We start from the raw sequence: 17,662 nt of genomic DNA, 5'->3' as shown, positions 1-17,662 counted from the left end.
AGATCGATTGGGCTCAGAGTGCTCCCAAGGGCTCTTGCGTGGCCCTATCCCCCTTTCAGGGGTCAGAAAAATTCATGGCAAGTCCCTGGATTCCTTTAACAGAATACCTACGCAGCAACCATCGGAGGGACAAGTCACAGCCACGCCTCATGTTCTCCACAAGCATTAACCAATGCCTAACCGCAAACCTGAGGGACACGGGTGGCGCTGTGCGTAAAACCTCAGCGCCTAGGGCTTGCCAATCGCATGGTCGGCGGTTCAAATCCCCACGACGGGGTGAGCTCCCATCTTCCGGTCCCAGCTCCTGCCCACCTAGCAGTTCAAAAGCACCCCTAAGTGTAAGTAGATAAATAGGTACCGCTTTATAGCGGGAAGGTAAACGGTGTTTCCGTGTGCTGCGCTGGTGCTGGCTCGCCAGAGCAGCTTCGTCACGCTGGCCACGTGACCCGGAAGTGTCTCTGGACAGCGCTGGCTCCCGGCCTCTTAAGTGAGATGGGCGCACAACCCCAGAGTCTGTCAAGACTGGCCCGTACGGGCAGGGGTACCTTTACCTTTAACCACAAACCTTATATAGTTGTGACGGTTTGCTACACAGTAGGCAAAACCCAAGTGGCACCAGCCAATCAGCCAAGTGGGAAAAATTCCTACCGGGCCCCTGCCCCCAAACAGATGACCCACAATGGTATAGCAAGGTCATAGCAAGACCCTAAATATAGGGAGGGTGGGAGGGCGATCCGGTGCGCGAAGTGAAACAGAGGAATATCAACGCAACATGCAGCGGTATATATCTGTCCCTCGGAAGCAATTTCTGCAACCCTATTGGCCAGAACAAGTCTCAAGCTTCCGAGAGACCAATTGGGTAGCTCTGGCAATCCAAACTTACCCACCTCAGCAATAGAGAGTCAGTTGTGGTGACCTCACCGCAAACATGTGCTCTCTGGGAGGAGAACCCAATTTTCAGTGACCTTGACGTTCCAAACCTATACTTGTTTTCTTCTTTCTTTTTCATACCCTGTTCATTGTGTCACTTTTTGGGCTGAGGGGATTTGCATTTCTGAAGCTTAAATTGCCCATTTCGTGGCGGGAGGGAGCCCTGAGTCTTACATTGGCAGTGAAGCAAATGCCATCCTTCCTTTCTCTTCTCCCCCAAGAAGGTCCCCATCTCATCCTAACCTGGAGGTACATAATGGAGTTGAGGGCCATTCTCATACTTCTTCACAATGTGAGGGCTGCTGGCAGGTGTCCGCCATTGCTGAGACGGTCAAGAAAGCAAGGGGCTAGAAGAACGTGTGAAACAGCATGTTGGGAAGCAGGCGATTCTCCTAGAGTTCATTGATTTGGGTTGAGGTGTGTGCAGGCATTTGCCCGCAACAAAGTTGGCCGCAGACTTCGAATGCTAATGTTTCTGTTCTTATTTTCAGCTGGGCAAAATATGTGGCAGAAAAGAACGGCTATTTAGGCCACGTCATTCAAAAAGCTCTCAACGCTTATCTGGAATTGTCTTGGTAGGTCTGGTGCTCCTTTTCTGTATGTATAAATAATACATTTATTATTGTTGTTGTTGTTGTTGTTGTTGTTGTTATATGCAAGAGAACTGAGAAAGTGAAATAACACAATGACAACAAAAGATAAATGCAATTCAGAATGGGAATTCTATACTTCTGTGCTGTGAAATGGCCACCTAATAGTAGCTAAATTAGAACAATTGACTGATTTATCCTTTTCCTAACACTGCTCCCAACAGATATATCTGCGCAAAGGCCAAATCATTAGCTCGATATGAAAAACTCAGGGACAAACTAGATGAGACATTTGCAACCTATTATTAGATCTGCAGTCTCTTAGGTTTTGGCAAATCAGATCTCCACCATTCCCTCTAGTTTTGCCCTCAGCATGACCTAAAACAATTCAGTGTTCAAAGCAGAAAAACCTAATGAACCCTCCATTATAGCACAAATAAAGGTAAAGGTGAAGGACCCTTGGAAGGTTAAGTCCAGTCAAAGGCGATTATGGGGTTGCAGCACTTATCTTGCTTTCAGGCCGGCGTTTGTCCACAGACAGCTTTCTGGGTCATGTGGCCAGCATGACTAAACTGTTTCTGGTGCAACAGAACACCATGATGGAAACCAGAGTGCATGGAAACGCCGTTTACCTTCCCGCCCCAGTGGTACCTATTTATCTACTTGCACTGGTGTGCTTTTGAACTGCTAAGTTGGCAGGAGCTGGGACAGAGCAATGGGAGCTCACCCTGTCGTGGGGATTCAAACTGCCAACCTTCTGATCAGCAAGCCCAAGAGGCTCAGTGGTTTAGACCACAGCACCACCCTTACAGCACAAATATAATAATAATAAACACCATCACAGACAACTTTCTGCCCTTTAATGATAGTCTGAAGTTAGTGTATCTCAATCCACACGCAGAACTCCCAGAGCATTTTCTGGCTACAGTTTGGTGAAACTCTACATGCAAAGGATCCATGTGAAAGCTAGGAGGCAGATTGCCAAAGTTTAAACCAGCTGCTAATCCTTATCCTTCACTTTTAAGTTTTGACCAGTAGATGTAGCTGTTGATCCAGAGTGCCAACCTTTCTTCCCCAGCTCTGTGTAAAAGCCTCAACCTATTTCAGATTGGAGGGAAGCACCAATGGGATCTTCTTTTCAAGATCTAATAGCATCTCTGCAGGGAGGGAGAGTTTTCATGACATAGTCCTAACCATGACCATGGGCTGGGGTCAGGGTGAGAGTACAAGCAGCTATTTACAGTTTGCTTTCTTAAGATTAACTCAGCTACAAGTGATGCATTTTGCATCATGTGTCATTTTCTTGAAACTCTTAGGGCCTAACTAGACGCAATAGGAGTGGACTCATGTATCTGAATTGGATAATCCTCAAATTTACATGAAGCAGATTAAGGTAGAGCTTTCCCCTGCTTTCAGCTTTTTCAGCCAGTCTTTTCTTTCTCAATGGAAAGAAATATTAGGATAGAATCAGAGAACTGGTGAATGCAGGAATCTCAATATGTGTTCCCCATCCAGTTTGAAACCACACTGGACCCTGCTTAGCTTTGCAAATTTGCTATCCCTTTTACTGCTGCACCACTCAGAGGGGAGAAGAGATTTTCTTAGAAGGTTTTTGTTTTGTTTTTTTGCATGGGTAGGTCAGATGTTCAACTGCTGCCACCACCTGCACAACACGGTTGCGCTTCAAAAGCTCCCCACCTCGTATTAGTTCTGCATGAGCTGAATTGAGCTATGCCAACGTCATCTCTAATTTTGTCCTTAATTTAAACCCGTTGTCTTCTCAGAACCCTTCCTTCTCTTCCAAGCAAGGCCTGTGTTCCGCAGATGATTCTGTGGAATGTTTTAGGGTGTGTACTCTAAGCTGTCACGTCACTGTCTCTCTGCCTAACCTACCTCACAGGGATGTTGTGATGTGGGAATGAAGAGCGAATGTGGCTGCCTTGAGCTCCTCAGGCCTTATTGTTACCCTGTGTAAATTGAGAATGTGCCCTAAAACATACTTAAGACTCTTTTGCTGTGGCACATTCCAGGAGGAATATCAGTACTGCTGAACAATCTGTCTCTATTCTTCTTCTTCTTCCTCCTCCTCCTCCTCCTCTTCTTCTTCTTCTTTGGTGATCACTTATAGCCAAGTAATATTGTCTTCCATGAACACGGTCTTAACAGTGAGCCCGCAAGTGACTGTGGAGGCCAATTCTGGATCCACACGTCCTTCCACAGTGGGGACATAGGTTTCCAGGCGGGAGTTGATCATGGTGAGGGTTTGCCAAGCGTTCCTTCCTCTTTTCTGTATTTCTGTATTTTCTGCAGTATTTCTGTAAATAGTCTTTAAATTTCTTTCAATCTTCTTCCACCGACTCTTCTCCCTGGTCTCGGATTCTGCCAGTCATTTCCGCCAGTTCCATATAGTCCATCACCTTCATCTGCCATTCTTCTAGGGTGGGTAGATCTTGCGTCTTCCAATACTTTGCGATAAGTATTCTTGCTGCTGTTGTGGCGTACAAAAAGAAAGTTCTGTCCTTCTTTGGCACCAATTGGCCGACCATGCCCAGGAGAAAGGCCTCTGGTTTCTTCAGGAAGGTATATTTAAATACCTTTTTCATTTCATTATATATCATCTCCCAGAAAACCTTAATCCTTGGGCACGTCCACCAAAGGTGAAAGAATGTACCTTCGGTTTCTTTACATTTCCAAGATTTATTATCGGGCAAATGATAGATTTTTGCAAGCTTGACTGGTGTCATGTACCACCTGGATATCATTTTCATAATATTCTCTCACCTTGCATTTCTTTCTCACACCCCTTGGGTTTTAGGCATGAAGCCCTGTTTTATTACCTTCTGTCTGCAGAGACTGGAATCGAGGTGTCACAGACAAACCTGGCACATCTCTGCGAAGAGAGGCCAGTAAGTATATGTGATTCCACACCCTCTTGTTGTTTTAAATCCTTAAATATTTTCCTGGAAGCATACTGAGTCATTCTTTCTCTCCCACATCCTGTGTTCTAGAATATGACAGAAAGATACATGGATGTTGACTGCATTTGGAGATATTATAATTTCTCGGTTTCTCAGAAAAATGCTCCCTCCTTTGGTACGTATAACAACCCGTTAAAGATAAAATTGTTCGTGTGCTTTTGAGTGTTGCAAAATCACCTCCTATTTCCCTTTTTTAAATAATTGGTTTATTTGGTTTTCAGATAAAAGTTTTGCAATCATATATCCAATATACAAGGGACGCGGGTGGCGCTGTGGGTTAAACCACAGAGCCTAGGACTTGCCAATCAGAAGGCTGGCGGTTCAAATCCCCGCGATGGGGTGAGCTCCTGTTGCTCGGTCCCAGCTCCTGCCAACCTAGCAGTTCAAAAGCACATCAAAGTGCAAGTAGATAAATAAGTACCGCTCCAGCGGGAAGGTAAACGGCATTTCCGTGCGCTGCTCTGGTTCGCCAGAAGCGGCTTAGTCATGCTGGCCACATGACCTGGAAGCTGTACGCCGCCTCCCTCAGCCAATAAAGCGAGATGAGCGCTGCAACCCCAGAGTCGGTCAGGGGTCCCTTTACCTTTTAACCAATATACAACATAAAAACAATATTCCTGGACTTCTCTCATCCCCTTTGTGGGTCCTATTGTTAATCATTTCCTCCTGCATCTTTTATGATAATCCAGATATTTTACATCTCCATTGTGTCCAAATTTCACAATTAAACTACGTGTGTTATTCCCATCCTACTAATGATTTTAACTGTTTGCAATGGGTTTTTAAGATAAGTTACAAATTTTCCTCAATCCTTATTAAAATTCTGGCCTTCCTGGTTTCTGATTCCTTCGGTCATTTTTGCCAATTTGGCATAATCCACCAACTTAATTTGCCATTCTGTCCTGGTAGGGACTTTATTTTCTTTCCATCTCTGGGCGCAAAATGACCACCTTCTGGCTTGTTTGCAATCAATCAAAGATCATTGCAAAAGATCATTGATCAGGACCACTGGAATTTGTCATAGCCTGAGCTGCGAAGGAGCTTGCGCAGTCTTTAATGCAGCTTCTTTCCACAGCTTATCTGAAGGTGGGAGATTTCTACTACTATGGATATCGGAATCAGTCCAGAAACTTGGACATCTCAGTACAGATGTATGCACAAGCTGCCTTGTATGGAGACGCACAGGTAGGTTCTTGCTGGTTGGGGAATGAAAGGGCTGATCATCAAAAAACCTGAGGCCTTTTCTGAAGACTCTTGAGATCTGCAGTGTCCCACAAACCCTTGCCACGTTCAGGGCCATCTTTAGCATTTGCGCGCCGAGGTCCCCAAGACACTCCCCAAAAAAAAACACAATTGACACTTAATTTTTGTTTAAGGTTTTTGGCATAATTTTGGCCACAACTTCAAATTACAGCAATGTGAGTGGTTGCTTAGGCATTGGTAGCACTAGCTGACCCCGCACGGGGACAGCTCTGACATTCGCACCCCCGCGAAGTCAGAAAGGGTAAGTCACCTGGGGAGAGAGACGGGACTGGGAACCATGCCTCACCTCTCCCCAGAATGCTCCCAGGGGTGTTGCGTGGCCCTAGCCCCTTGCCAGGGGGTTTCAGACAAAAGCATGGTGAGCCCCTGGGTTCCTTTAACGGAAAACCCTTGAAGCAGCAGCAGCAGCAGCATTTTGGAGGGGCAGGCACAGCCGAATCCATACCCCTCCACCAACCAATTCCAAGACCAATGCCTAACCGCAAAACTTACAAGTTGTGACGATTTGCTATGCAGTAGGCAAAAACCAAGTGGCACACACTAATCAGCCAAATGGACAAAATTCCTACCAGGCCCCTGCCCCAAAGCAGACGACCCCATAACAGGCATAGCAAGGTCAAGCAAACAGCCTAACATTAGGGAAGGGAGGGCGGGTGATCCGAAGCACGCAGGGAAAAGAGGAAGTTCATCGCTGCGAGCATTGTATTTAACAAATAGGGCTGTCACTCAACAAATGGCAACATCTAGATTTCCCCAGTAACAGCCCGCCCCTGCTTAAAGGATGGCCAACCATTTGCCTAGTAACAGTGAGGTGTCTCGTCAGCCCCGCCCGCAACCTGTGCTCTCCATGAGGGAGAACACGCTATGCAGCGCCGGGGTGCAAAAAAATGTCCAGTGCCCCCAATTTGGGGGGTGGGGGAGGCTAAAGCTGTTGAGCTTTCTTGCAGGTTGTAATTTATGAATTGACAAGAGAGCTTCTTGCTCCAGGGCTGAATTATCTGTCTTGGTGAATTCTACACCAGCTTCTCTGGCTCCTTGTCCCCTTTAAAAGCAAAAATGCCCAACACCTTTTGCCACAGAGCCATGGAGTACTAATTGTTTGACTGGAAATACCTTTGTTTTGCACGTTGCAGGGGTTCTTTAATTTAGCTGTTCTCCTGGAAGAAGGTTATTCCATCCCTGATCACATTTTAGACCATTTAGGAATTGACAGGACCGTCAACTCCAGTAATGCAAACGTGCTCCAGGAGCTTTATGAAAGGTGAGACTGTTCTTGTCCATCATTGCTGTCCTTAACACATTAAGAGCAGGTTTTTATTTAGCACGGTGTAAAATGTGAAGCAACAGAAATAATAGCAAGGTGCCATAAAATCGGCCACAACGTTAAAATGCCTAAGATGATGGTCTTCGAAATGTATTCTAGGGGACCCTGGGGTCTGTCAGAAGCATACCAAGAGTTCCTCAAAGAGAAGATCAGTAACGGCAAATCCTTTCCTGGAAGACAACTCTCTGCCTTGCCACTATTTTCTCCACGCAGCGTGCAAGTTGCAGGAGAAGCTCTAAGCACCCTCAGAATGGGCCCATGTTCATTGTGAACTGATAGTGTTCCCTGAGCTCCATAAAGTTCCTCTGGCAAGCAAATCCTGGGGGAAATATTTTCCTGAAGGTAGAAAGCTTGAGAATTCCTGGTCTTGGGGAATGGAAAAGTTATCACAAGCCACCAAGAACAGCAAAACAGGGTGGCTTGTTGGGCCACAGTACTCTTCCAAAAGAATGCTAGGCCTCTTCAAGTGTTCTCCTGTGTCTGCTGGCCCTTCCTCCTTGACATCTACACATAACAACAACAACATATTATTATTATTATTTAAATCCCGCCCATCTGGGGGGCTCCCAACAGAATATTAAAAACACGACAAAACTTCACACATTAAAAACTTCCCTAAACAAGGTTGCCTTCAGATGTCTTCTAAAAGTCAGATAGTTGCTTATTTCTTTGACATCTGCTGAGAGGGCATTCCACAGGGCGGGTGCCACTACTGAGAAGGCTCTCTGCCTGGTTCCCTGTAACCTCGCTTCTCACAGTGAGGGAACCGCCAGAAGGCCCTCGGAGCTGGACCTCAGCTGGACAACGATAGGGGTGGAGACGCTCCTTCAGGTATACTGAACCGAGGCTATTTAGGGCTTTAAAGGTCAGCACCAACACTTTGAATTGTGCTCGGAAACATACTGGGAGCCAATGTAGGTCTTTTAGGACTGGCGGCCGCTCCCAGTCACCAGTCTAGCTGCTGCATTCTGGATTAGTTGTAGTTTCTGGGTCACCTTCAAAGGTAGCCCCATGGAGAGTGCATTGCAGTAGACCAAGCGGGAGATAGCTAGAGCATGCACCACTCTGGCAAGACAGTCTGTGGGCAGGTAGGGTCTCAGCCTGCATACCAAATGGAGCTGGTAGACAGCTGTCCTGGACACAGAATTGACCTACACCTCCATGGACAGCTGTGAGTCCAAAATGACTCCCAGATTGCGCACCTGGTCCTTCAGGGGCACAGTTACCCCATTCAGGACCAGGGAGTCCTCCCCATTGAGAAGGCCTCATCTCCTTCCTCCTGCTGGCCTTTGACTCAGAGTATGGATTCCACCATGTTCTAAATCACGAGGAGTACCTACATGCACAGAAAAAGGTTTCGATTTTCAGAGTTTCTGGGGCCTGTGGACATGGTCCCACTCTCTTCCACCTCATGACTGTAATTACCCAGGTGAGAATGCCTGAAGGAGGCTCTGAAGCCACCACTCTCTCCAAAACAACACAATATCCAAAACTTTCCCACAAACCTAGGAAGCTTGCTCAAAATTTCATGCCAAGAAGCTGAATTTGACATCAACGGAAGTAGCTTTAGGACTGCAATCTTTAAGTTCTAGATGGTTGAGAACCTTTTGACTGTTCCTCAACTCTCATCAGAGCTGCAGCCATTTCCTCAAGCTACCTGAACAGCTGGTCATAATTTTAATCACAGTAACTCAACTAATAAATGAGAACATGTCATAAGGTGGTGGTGGAAGACCATATGATGGGCTCTTTGATGTGGAAGGAAAGTCTGTGTCCTATCACTGATGGCCCCAGTTAAGACTCAAGCCTTCTATCTGCCTGGCTTTACTTCTTCATCTGCATAGTCCTTGTCTGCTCTTGCGACAGGCTGCTCAGAGCCATATTTTTTATTTGACATTGATGTCTTTCTTATTGTTGTCTGTAGGTGTTGGAGCTATAGCAACCAAGAATCAATTAGTCCATGCACTTTAGCTTTGCTTTATTTCCACCTGCGTGTTTTCTGGAAGACGACTTTGCATTCCAGTCTGGTGCGTACAACTCCACTGTTCTTTGAGCAAATGCCTGGCATTTTGTGCTCTAACTAATACAAGCTTCTGAATTCCTTGCAGATTTACTTCCTGGGCTCCTTGTTTGTCTCTGCATTGGCTGCATTTGTCATACAGTGTTTCCGGGCTCTGTTGGGTAAGTATCCAGCAGCAGCCATAGAGCTGAAGAACAAAAGAATAATAACAAAATCACAGGTGTACAAGGCTTTTTTAAATAGAATATTCCATGTGTTTGAGTACATAAGCTGTTGCTCTGTCCCATTTGTTTTCCTCGATAGAAAAAGGAATCAAACTAGATTTTTAAAGACTACTGAAGGCAAACAGGTCGAAAAGCCTAGTTTACTTTTTCACTACAAAGGGGAAAGAATTGAGATCGGATGCCAGCATAAATAATAAAAACATGGAATGAAAATGTAGCCTTCCACAGTTCTGAATTTATTCATGTTTTATTTTTTTATTTCATTTTGATCCACATTATTTATTTTATTTATTTCATTTGGTTCACACCTTGTGAACCAGCAACTCTTTAAAAAGGGACCACGTACAGTGGTACCTCTGGATACGAATGGGATCTGTTCCGGAGCCCCGTTCGCATCCAGAAGCAAACACAACCCGCGTCTGCGCGTGCACAGGTCGCGATTCGCTGCTTCTGCGCATGCGCGTGATGTCATTTTGACCATCTGTGCATGCATGAGCAATGAAACCCGGAAGTAACGCACTTCGTTACTTCCGGGTCGCTGCAGCGCGCAACCCGAAAATACTCATCCCAAAGCTACTTCAACCCGAGGTATGACTGTATAGCCTAGCCCAATACCACCAGTAACTAGGTAAAGCTAAAGGGATCCCTGACCATTAGGTCCAGTCGTGGCCGACTCTGGGGTTGCGGCGCTCATCTTGCTTTACTGGCCAAGGGAGCTGGCGTACAGCTTCCGGGTCATGTGGCCAGCATGACTAAGCCGCTTCTGGCAAACCAGAGCAGCGCACGGAAACACCGTTTACCTTCCCGCCAGAGCGGTACCTAGTTATCTACTTGCACTTTGATGTGCCTTTGAACTGCTAGGTTGGCAAGAGCTGGGACTGAGCAACAGGAGCTCACCCTGTCGCAGGGATTCAAACCCCTGACCTTCTGATCAGCAAGTCCTAGGCTCTGTGGTTTAACCCACAGCGCCACCCGTGTCCCTTCCAGTAACTAGAAACCTCCCTTTTTCAATATATTGCTTATATAAATTCCAGACAAGTAATTGTGGAACTTCTCATGGAGTAATAAAAGGAATATGAGCAATACTGAGGTTCTACATCTGTGTTTTCTAAGCTGAGGCACAGGGCTTGTTGTTTCATTTTGTTTCCCATGATTATATACTGTGTAAGAATAAGAACTGACCTTACTCCTCAAAAGTGCAGAACCACCTCTCCCTTCAAAAGAGACTGCCCAATGGTGTCTCTGCAAGAGTCATGGACCTAAAAGTGTCTCCTGATTGAAAGACTTGCCCACATGGCTGATTAGTGAGCAATGGCCTCTGAGAGTGGATAGTTCTGTTGCATTTCCACAATGTGAGGGACTCAACCAACTTTCTTTTTTCCTTTCTTCTTCTTCTTCTTCTTCTTCTTCTTCTTCTTCTTCTTCTTCTTCTTCTTCTAAAAATGTGCACCCCACCAATGAGACCATTGCATTATAACTATCCAATCTCCCAAAATTTCAACACCTCTCATGATGGTTTGACCCCTTTCCATTTTAACAGTACAGATTCCACAAACGCCCTCCGTATCTTCCTCAAAATCATTTCTCCTGCATATTGCCCGTATTACTTTAATGGCACATGTTAATTTATCCTTAATAGCCATATCCCACACCTCTTTATATCATTCTTCCATTTTAGATTCTGCTTGCCCCTTCCACTTCCTGGCTATCATAATTCGTGCAGCTGTCAATAAATTTGTGAGCAAGTCCTTCCTGGCCTACGAACCTTCCACCCCATCGTAAATTGATAATAATGCTACCTCTGGACTTTTGGTCAGCTTTAAACCAGTGATTTCTGTCATCTCCTTAAACACCCTTTGCCAGAAAAATTGTGCATCTTCACCACATGTGAACATAATTCCCGGTTTCCTGGCATCCCCTGCCAACATAACACCAAATATTCCTTCTTTATTTGATTTACGGTAATCTGACTGGCGATATATACCATCTCCAAACTAATTTATAATAATTTTCTTTTATTCTTATTCTTATATAAGAATAAAAGAAAATTATTATAAGAATAGAAGAAATCAACCCTCTTTCATCTATTGGGATGGGGTGAGAGAGAAGGACTTCCACAATTATTTCTTCTTCTTTCACTGATACAATTTGGGGGAGTTACGTTATACAGCACTTCCTGTTCCCTCACCGAAATCCTGGAAAGGGAGGCGGGTGTTGGCAGTATAAAGGTAAAGGTAAAGGTACCCCTGCCCGTACGGGCCAGTCTTGCCAGACTCTGGGGTTGTGCGCCCATCTCACTCAAGAGGCCGGGGGCCAGCGCTGTCCGAAGACACTTCCGGGTCACGTGGCCAGCGTGACATCGCTGCTCTGGCGAGCCAGAGCCGCACACGGAAACGCCGTTTACCTTCCCGCTAGAAAGCGGTCCCTATTTATCTACTTGCACCCGGGGGTGCTTTCGAACTGCTAGGTTGGCAGGTGCTGGGACCGAGCAACGGGAGCGCACCCCGCCGCAGGGATTCGAACCACCGACCTTTCGATCGGCAAGCCCTAGGCGCTGAGGCTTTTACCCACAGCGCCACCCGCGTCCCGTTGGCAGTATAGGTGGGTGTAAAGATTTTGTGCAGTCTTATTTGCAACCAGTATTTAACCTTTATTTTTAACTTGTGGTTCAGTTGCTCTCTGAGTGTGAGAAAGCCAAATAAAGCTGGTTTAAACCTGTTTCTAGTCAGTATTCAACTAAAGCATTCATCTAGATTTTTTTTAAAAAGGATTGTTGGTAGAATATTAACAAGACAAGATAGCAGGAAGAGACAATTTTCTTTACAACATTCATGTTTCTCACCTGATGGAACTGTGATTGAGTTGATTATTTTATAGTGTAATCTTAAGGTTATCTACGATTCAGATCAATGCGGTTTACTCAAGGATGGTATTGAAATGTCATGCAGAGAGCATAAATTGACATCGAGTCCACACGCACGCTCAGCATAAGAACTTGGAACCTTACCTGCAATTTAACGTTTACCTTGCTGTGCAGAGTTTAATGACTTCTACAATAGGGATGGGATGCGGGTGGCGCTGTGGGTTAAACCACAGAGCCTAGGACTTGCTGATCAGAAGGTTGGCGGTTCAAATCCCTGCGACGGGGTGAGCTCCCGTTGTGAAGTAGATAAATAGGTACCGCTTCGGTAGGAAGGTAAATGGTGTTTCCGTGTGCTGCTCTGGTTCGCCAGAAGCGGCTTTGTCATGCTGGCCACATGACCCGGAAGCTGTCTGTGGACAAACGCCGGCTCCCTTGGCCTATAGAGTGAGATGAGCGCACAACCCCAGAGTCGGTCACGCCTGGACCTAATGGTCAGGGGTACCTTTACGTTTACAATAGGGATGTATTCTGGCTCCCTTGGCCAGTAAAGCGAGATGAGCGCCGCAACCCCAGAGTTGTCCACGACTGGACCAAACGGTCAGGGGTCCCTTTACTTTTACCTTTACAATAGGGATGGGGATGGCAAATCCCAGATTAGTCCAGAAAGGAAAATTATTTTGCAATAAGCGGTGAAGAAGCATCAGTCCCCGAAAGAGGTGAGAAGGGAGTGTGCAAAGCTATAAGCAAGAATTAATAAGACTGGGGTTAAAGTGTTTAGGCAGCAAGTGAGCAATCTGAAATATGTAACTGTGTTCCGATAGGTGTTTTGACCACAGTAGTACATCTGGGAGACAATGAAAGTGTATACCTCATTTTTGCAGACCACTTAAACTACAATCCTTCATGTTACGTGCACTTTAGTCATTTATTTTAACAGGAGTCACAACTTAATTCCCATTCCATAGCTTTCAGTAGATTGTGTTTAGCATTTGCTAGATTTTGCCATTAGTATAAGCTTTCATTACTCTAATGGGCAAAGGAGGCAAAGTGTTAAGTTGTGGGTGAACATATCAGACGACACAGCGATTCTTCAAACAGCTCTTGTTTATTCAGAGGCCAGAACAGAACTGAACTGAAGGGTTCAGGCAGCCTGCTTATATAGAGCTCCACTACAACGCAACAGTAACCACTTTCTGTAACTATCCAATCACTGAACGTCACTTTCGATCCCTTATTTGCATAACTATCTACAGTATCCCCCTGCTGGCCCAGGGTGAGAACTTCAGTACATAACACAAAGTATGTTAGTGAAGGAAGAGAATTTGGAGAATTTGGTATTTGTTTTGAACTGCTATTAATATTGTCATTTCCACTGGCTGTGACCTGCCTTTGAATGTTTTGGAGAAGGGTGGGTATGAAATTGGATAAATAATAACGATGATGCCACACAGACATTATTGAACACTGCTTAGAGACTTTTGAAAGATTAAGTGGTTTAGAAGTGCTTTTAAGCAAATGATAAATCATATGGGGAACTGAATTGACCATCAAATTTAAATCAAAAGAAGAGTCACCATAAGAAATGTTTGAATAGGAATCCAGACGTTAAAAAGGGCAAAGTATACTTGACAGTTCTGCTATGCAAGGTACTGTTTAAGAAAAGGATGCTCTTCCAGGCCATCTGCATATGGACTGTGGGTTCTGTGTGCGAATCTCCCTGCTGAATCAGGTTCCATATTCATAAAATGGTGTCTTCAGGATCTGGAGCTGTGTGCGTAGTCCTCCCTGTTGGAGAGGTGATCAAAACCACTGAGTCCCTTGGACTTGCCAATCAGAAGGTTGGCGGTTCGAATCCCCGCAACGGAGTGAGCTCCCGTTGCTCTGTCCCAGCTCCTGCCAACCTAGCACTTCAAAAACACACCAATACAAGTAGATAAACAGGTACCGTTGTGGCGGGAAGGTAAACGGTGTTTCCGTGCGCTCTGGTTTCTGTCACGGTGTCCCGTTGCACCAGAAGTGGTTTTGTCCTGCTGGCCACATGACCCAAAAAGCTGTTGTCTGTGGACAAATGCCAGCTCCCTCGGCCTGAAAGTGAGATGAGCGCCGCAACCCAATAGTTGCATCACCTGAGTGATGGGGGGCGTGCTAATCTATAACACTACTTTTATCTGCTGCATTATATTGTGTGTTCCAACAGTTGTTCATCGCCGGATATCACGAATGCCTGAAGAGGCTCCAACTGAACTCTCTTCCACAGAGGAAAATACTAGTGAGACAAGACCAGCAGTGCCCAGAGAACCTACTGTGTCAAATAATTCAGAGGAGGATGTCTTGAATCCTCAGCATCCCCGCTCCAGCAGCTGAGGCATGCATTTTCTCAAGAAGTGACATTCTGATGTCTTCAGGAGACGGAAACCTCCCCTTTCTACGCCAATTTGGAAAATGCCCCCCCCCCCTTTGCAACTTGGCGGGTGCTTTCACCGTGGGAGTAGGCTATGCTGTTGTTGTAGCACTTCCTTGCTTGAGCTTGAAGCAGCCTTGAAGGTTTCACCCAAAATTTGGTTAGAAAGGGGACACTTTGATTCAAGGAGGAAGGACCTTCAGATCTAGTGTCCTGTAGAACTTGAGGTAATTTATTTTCAAATTCAGAAACAGTGTGAACTAAAACATAATCGGTCCTATTGTATTATTGGGAAAGGGATGTTTCTGTTCCTTTAAAATTAATCAGGGTTTTATTTTCAGTTCGGAGAATTGATAGACCTGGTTTGGGGAAGAAGGACTTGTCTTAATCAGTCGTAGCGTGCTCCAAAATCATTTTTGCCTTGGTGGGCTAAGGCTCCAAAATGTCATTTCAAAGACAGTATCTAGGAATATTCTGTTAACATTAAATATATACAGTGGTACCTCAGGTTACATACGCTTCAGGTTACATACGCTTCAGGTTACAGAATCCACTAACCCAGAAATATTACCTCGGGTTAAGAACTTTGCTTGACATCTTTCTGCAGGACTTGACATCTTTCTGCAGGGCCTGCAAGACAGAGCTGTTCCACCAGGCCTTTGGTCAGGGCACAGCCTGACTCCCTCCTTTGGCGATCTTCACAAAACTTTAGCCTAATGGTTGCCATCAATTTGAGTTGAATGAATTTTATTGGAATGATTTTAGAATGTTGTATTATTTTATTGTTGTTAGCCGCCCTGAGCCCGGCTTCGGCTGGGGAGGGCAGGATATAAATAAAATTTATTATTATTATTATTATTATTATTATTATTATTATTATTATTATTGCTTCAGGATGAGAACAGAAACCGTTTTCCGGTGGCGCAGCGGCAGCAGGAAGCCCCATTAGCTAAAGTGGTCTTCAGGTTAAGAACAGTTTCAGGTTAAGAACGGACCTCCGGAACAAATTAAGTACTTAACCCGAGGTACCACTGTGTGTGTGTGTGCATACATACACACATAAACACACACACGTATGTATGTATGTATGTATGTATGTATGTATGTCAAGCCCACTGGTATTTCAGCACTGAAGAGGTATCTGAGCTTAGAAAAGCTGCTTCTGATATTGCTGTACCGTATAGAGTTGTTTTAACAATTATGAAGATAATTTATGGGCCACACGTTGAAACTTTTCTAAAGCACAAATTAAATCTACACATTAATTTCATTAATACGCAATATTGCTGTATACCGCTTAAGTGGCTTCTGGCTGTGAAGTGATTTACGAATCTGGATAGCTCACTTGGTTAGAGCATGGTGCTGTGAATGTCAAGGTTGCAGGTTCAATCTCCCTTTGGGACAGCTTCATATTCCTGCATTGCAGAAGGTTGGACTCCTCAGGGTTCCTTGTTGTTTTTTAGTCGTTTAGTCCTGTCCAACTCTTCGTGACCCCATGGACAAGAGCACGCCAGGCACTCCTGTCTTCCACTGCCTCCCGCAGTTTGGTCAAACTCATGCTGGTCGCTTCGAGAACACTGTCCAACCATCTCGTCCTCTGTCGTCCCCTTCTCCTTGTGCCCTCCATCTTTCCCAACATCAGGGTCTTTTCCAGGGAGTCTTCTCTTCTCATGAGGTGGCCAAAGTACTGGAGCCTCAGCTTCACGATCTGTCCTTCCAGTGAGCACTCAGGGCTGGTTTCCTTAAGAATGGATAGGTTTGATCTTCTTGCAGTCCATGGGACTCTCAAGAGTCTCCTCCAGCACCATAATTCAAAAGCATCAATTCTTCGGTGATCAGCCTTCTTTATGGTCCAGCTCTCACTTCCATACATCACTACTGGGAAAACCATAGCTTTAACTATATGGACCTTTGTCGGCAAGGTGCAATTCTATTATTATTGTGCTTGTTGCCTTTGCCTGCAACGTATGAACTAGTATACAGTTGGGAATGACCACAAGTGAACCATGGTAACCTCTAGTAAGAGCACAGATGAGGGCCTGACCATCAAAACAACCAATTAAGCTTCCATTTTATTGTGCCTGTTATGCTCCCACGTGGCATCTTGCATATTGTTATCAAATATTGTTTCCACTGAAAATATACAAAATGCACGTGTGAGGCTGCCGAGTCTTTTAAGGGCAAACTGACATGTGAAACGGAAACGAGATTGGTCGTGGAAATTGCCATAATAAACGCTAGCAGATGTTTTGACGCCATTGTGACGACAATGGTGATATCAAACTGGAGATATTAGAGATGAAAAATGCCGTGCCAGCAGTTTATTGATTGGACTAAAGTAATAAAAAAGATGATAATAAGATAAACCTTTAACTTAAGTGCCCTGTAGATGAAAGGTGTTCTGCAATGCACAAATTAAGTACATTATTTGTTTCTTCTCACAGTTTGGGTCAGGTATGCACTGATATTCCCGTCGCCACCTTTCCTTCACCAACTTCTTTGGTCATTTTCCCCAACGTTTTACTGGCTACTGAGGTGTGCCCCCCATCTCCCACACCCAATGACCTGCTCAATTCTGCCAGAAGGGGCAGGAGAGAGATACCAGTCTTCCTTGCTCCACTTGCCATAGCTTGCCACTCTTGACACACCTGTTCAATAAGTGAGAAGGATGGGGAGAGGACCGGGGCTCATTGGAGCAGGTTTAATTTCAAATTGAATCGACTTTGAAATAAGATGCTTTTATTTATTTTTGGGGAAATAGCTCAGCTTATTTCTGAATGAATCTAATGGCAGAAAATGGAATGCTCACAATTTGAACTCCATACTGGTTCTCTCAAACTTTTACTACGTTGAAATGATTATATATTGTTAATATTTTAATAGATATACCTCCATATCTATTATCCATCTACTATGGATTCCTAGGTAAAGCAGGTCAATTGGTATAAACTATATTTACTTTCTTGGGCTCCATGATCACTGCAGATGGTGACAGCAGTCATGAAATTAAAAGACGCCTGCTTCTTGGGAGGAAAGTGATGACAAACCAAGACAGCATCTTAAAAAGCA

General features: G+C 44.9%; 1 protein-coding gene across 2 annotated transcripts in view; it reads left to right on the top strand.

Annotated features, from left to right (window-relative positions):
• SEL1L3 (SEL1L family member 3) overlaps positions 1-16,959 on the top strand; it is a 47,536-nt gene extending 30,577 nt beyond the window's left edge. The window contains exons 17-24 of one of the 2 annotated variants that reach the window (XM_028745162.2): positions 1,422-1,505; positions 4,336-4,426; positions 4,529-4,613; positions 5,574-5,683; positions 6,895-7,022; positions 9,010-9,112; positions 9,194-9,266; positions 14,390-16,959. In XM_028745162.2, the coding sequence (XP_028600995.2) occupies positions 1,422-1,505; positions 4,336-4,426; positions 4,529-4,613; positions 5,574-5,683; positions 6,895-7,022; positions 9,010-9,112; positions 9,194-9,266; positions 14,390-14,556 (841 nt within the window). In that variant the 3' untranslated portion in view covers positions 14,557-16,959. The remainder of the gene's footprint in view (positions 1-1,421; positions 1,506-4,335; positions 4,427-4,528; positions 4,614-5,573; positions 5,684-6,894; positions 7,023-9,009; positions 9,113-9,193; positions 9,267-14,389) is intronic. The other variant, XM_077934435.1, reaches the window with a different exon arrangement.
• The last annotated feature ends 703 nt before the right edge of the window (positions 16,960-17,662 follow it).

Source organism: Podarcis muralis, chromosome 9 (assembly GCF_964188315.1).
Source record: "Podarcis muralis chromosome 9, rPodMur119.hap1.1, whole genome shotgun sequence".
In the NCBI taxonomy this organism is placed as follows: Eukaryota; Metazoa; Chordata; class Lepidosauria; order Squamata; family Lacertidae; genus Podarcis; species Podarcis muralis.
The sequence above is the reverse complement of the archived record's forward strand: the minus strand, read 5'-3'. Positions and strand labels throughout refer to the sequence as shown.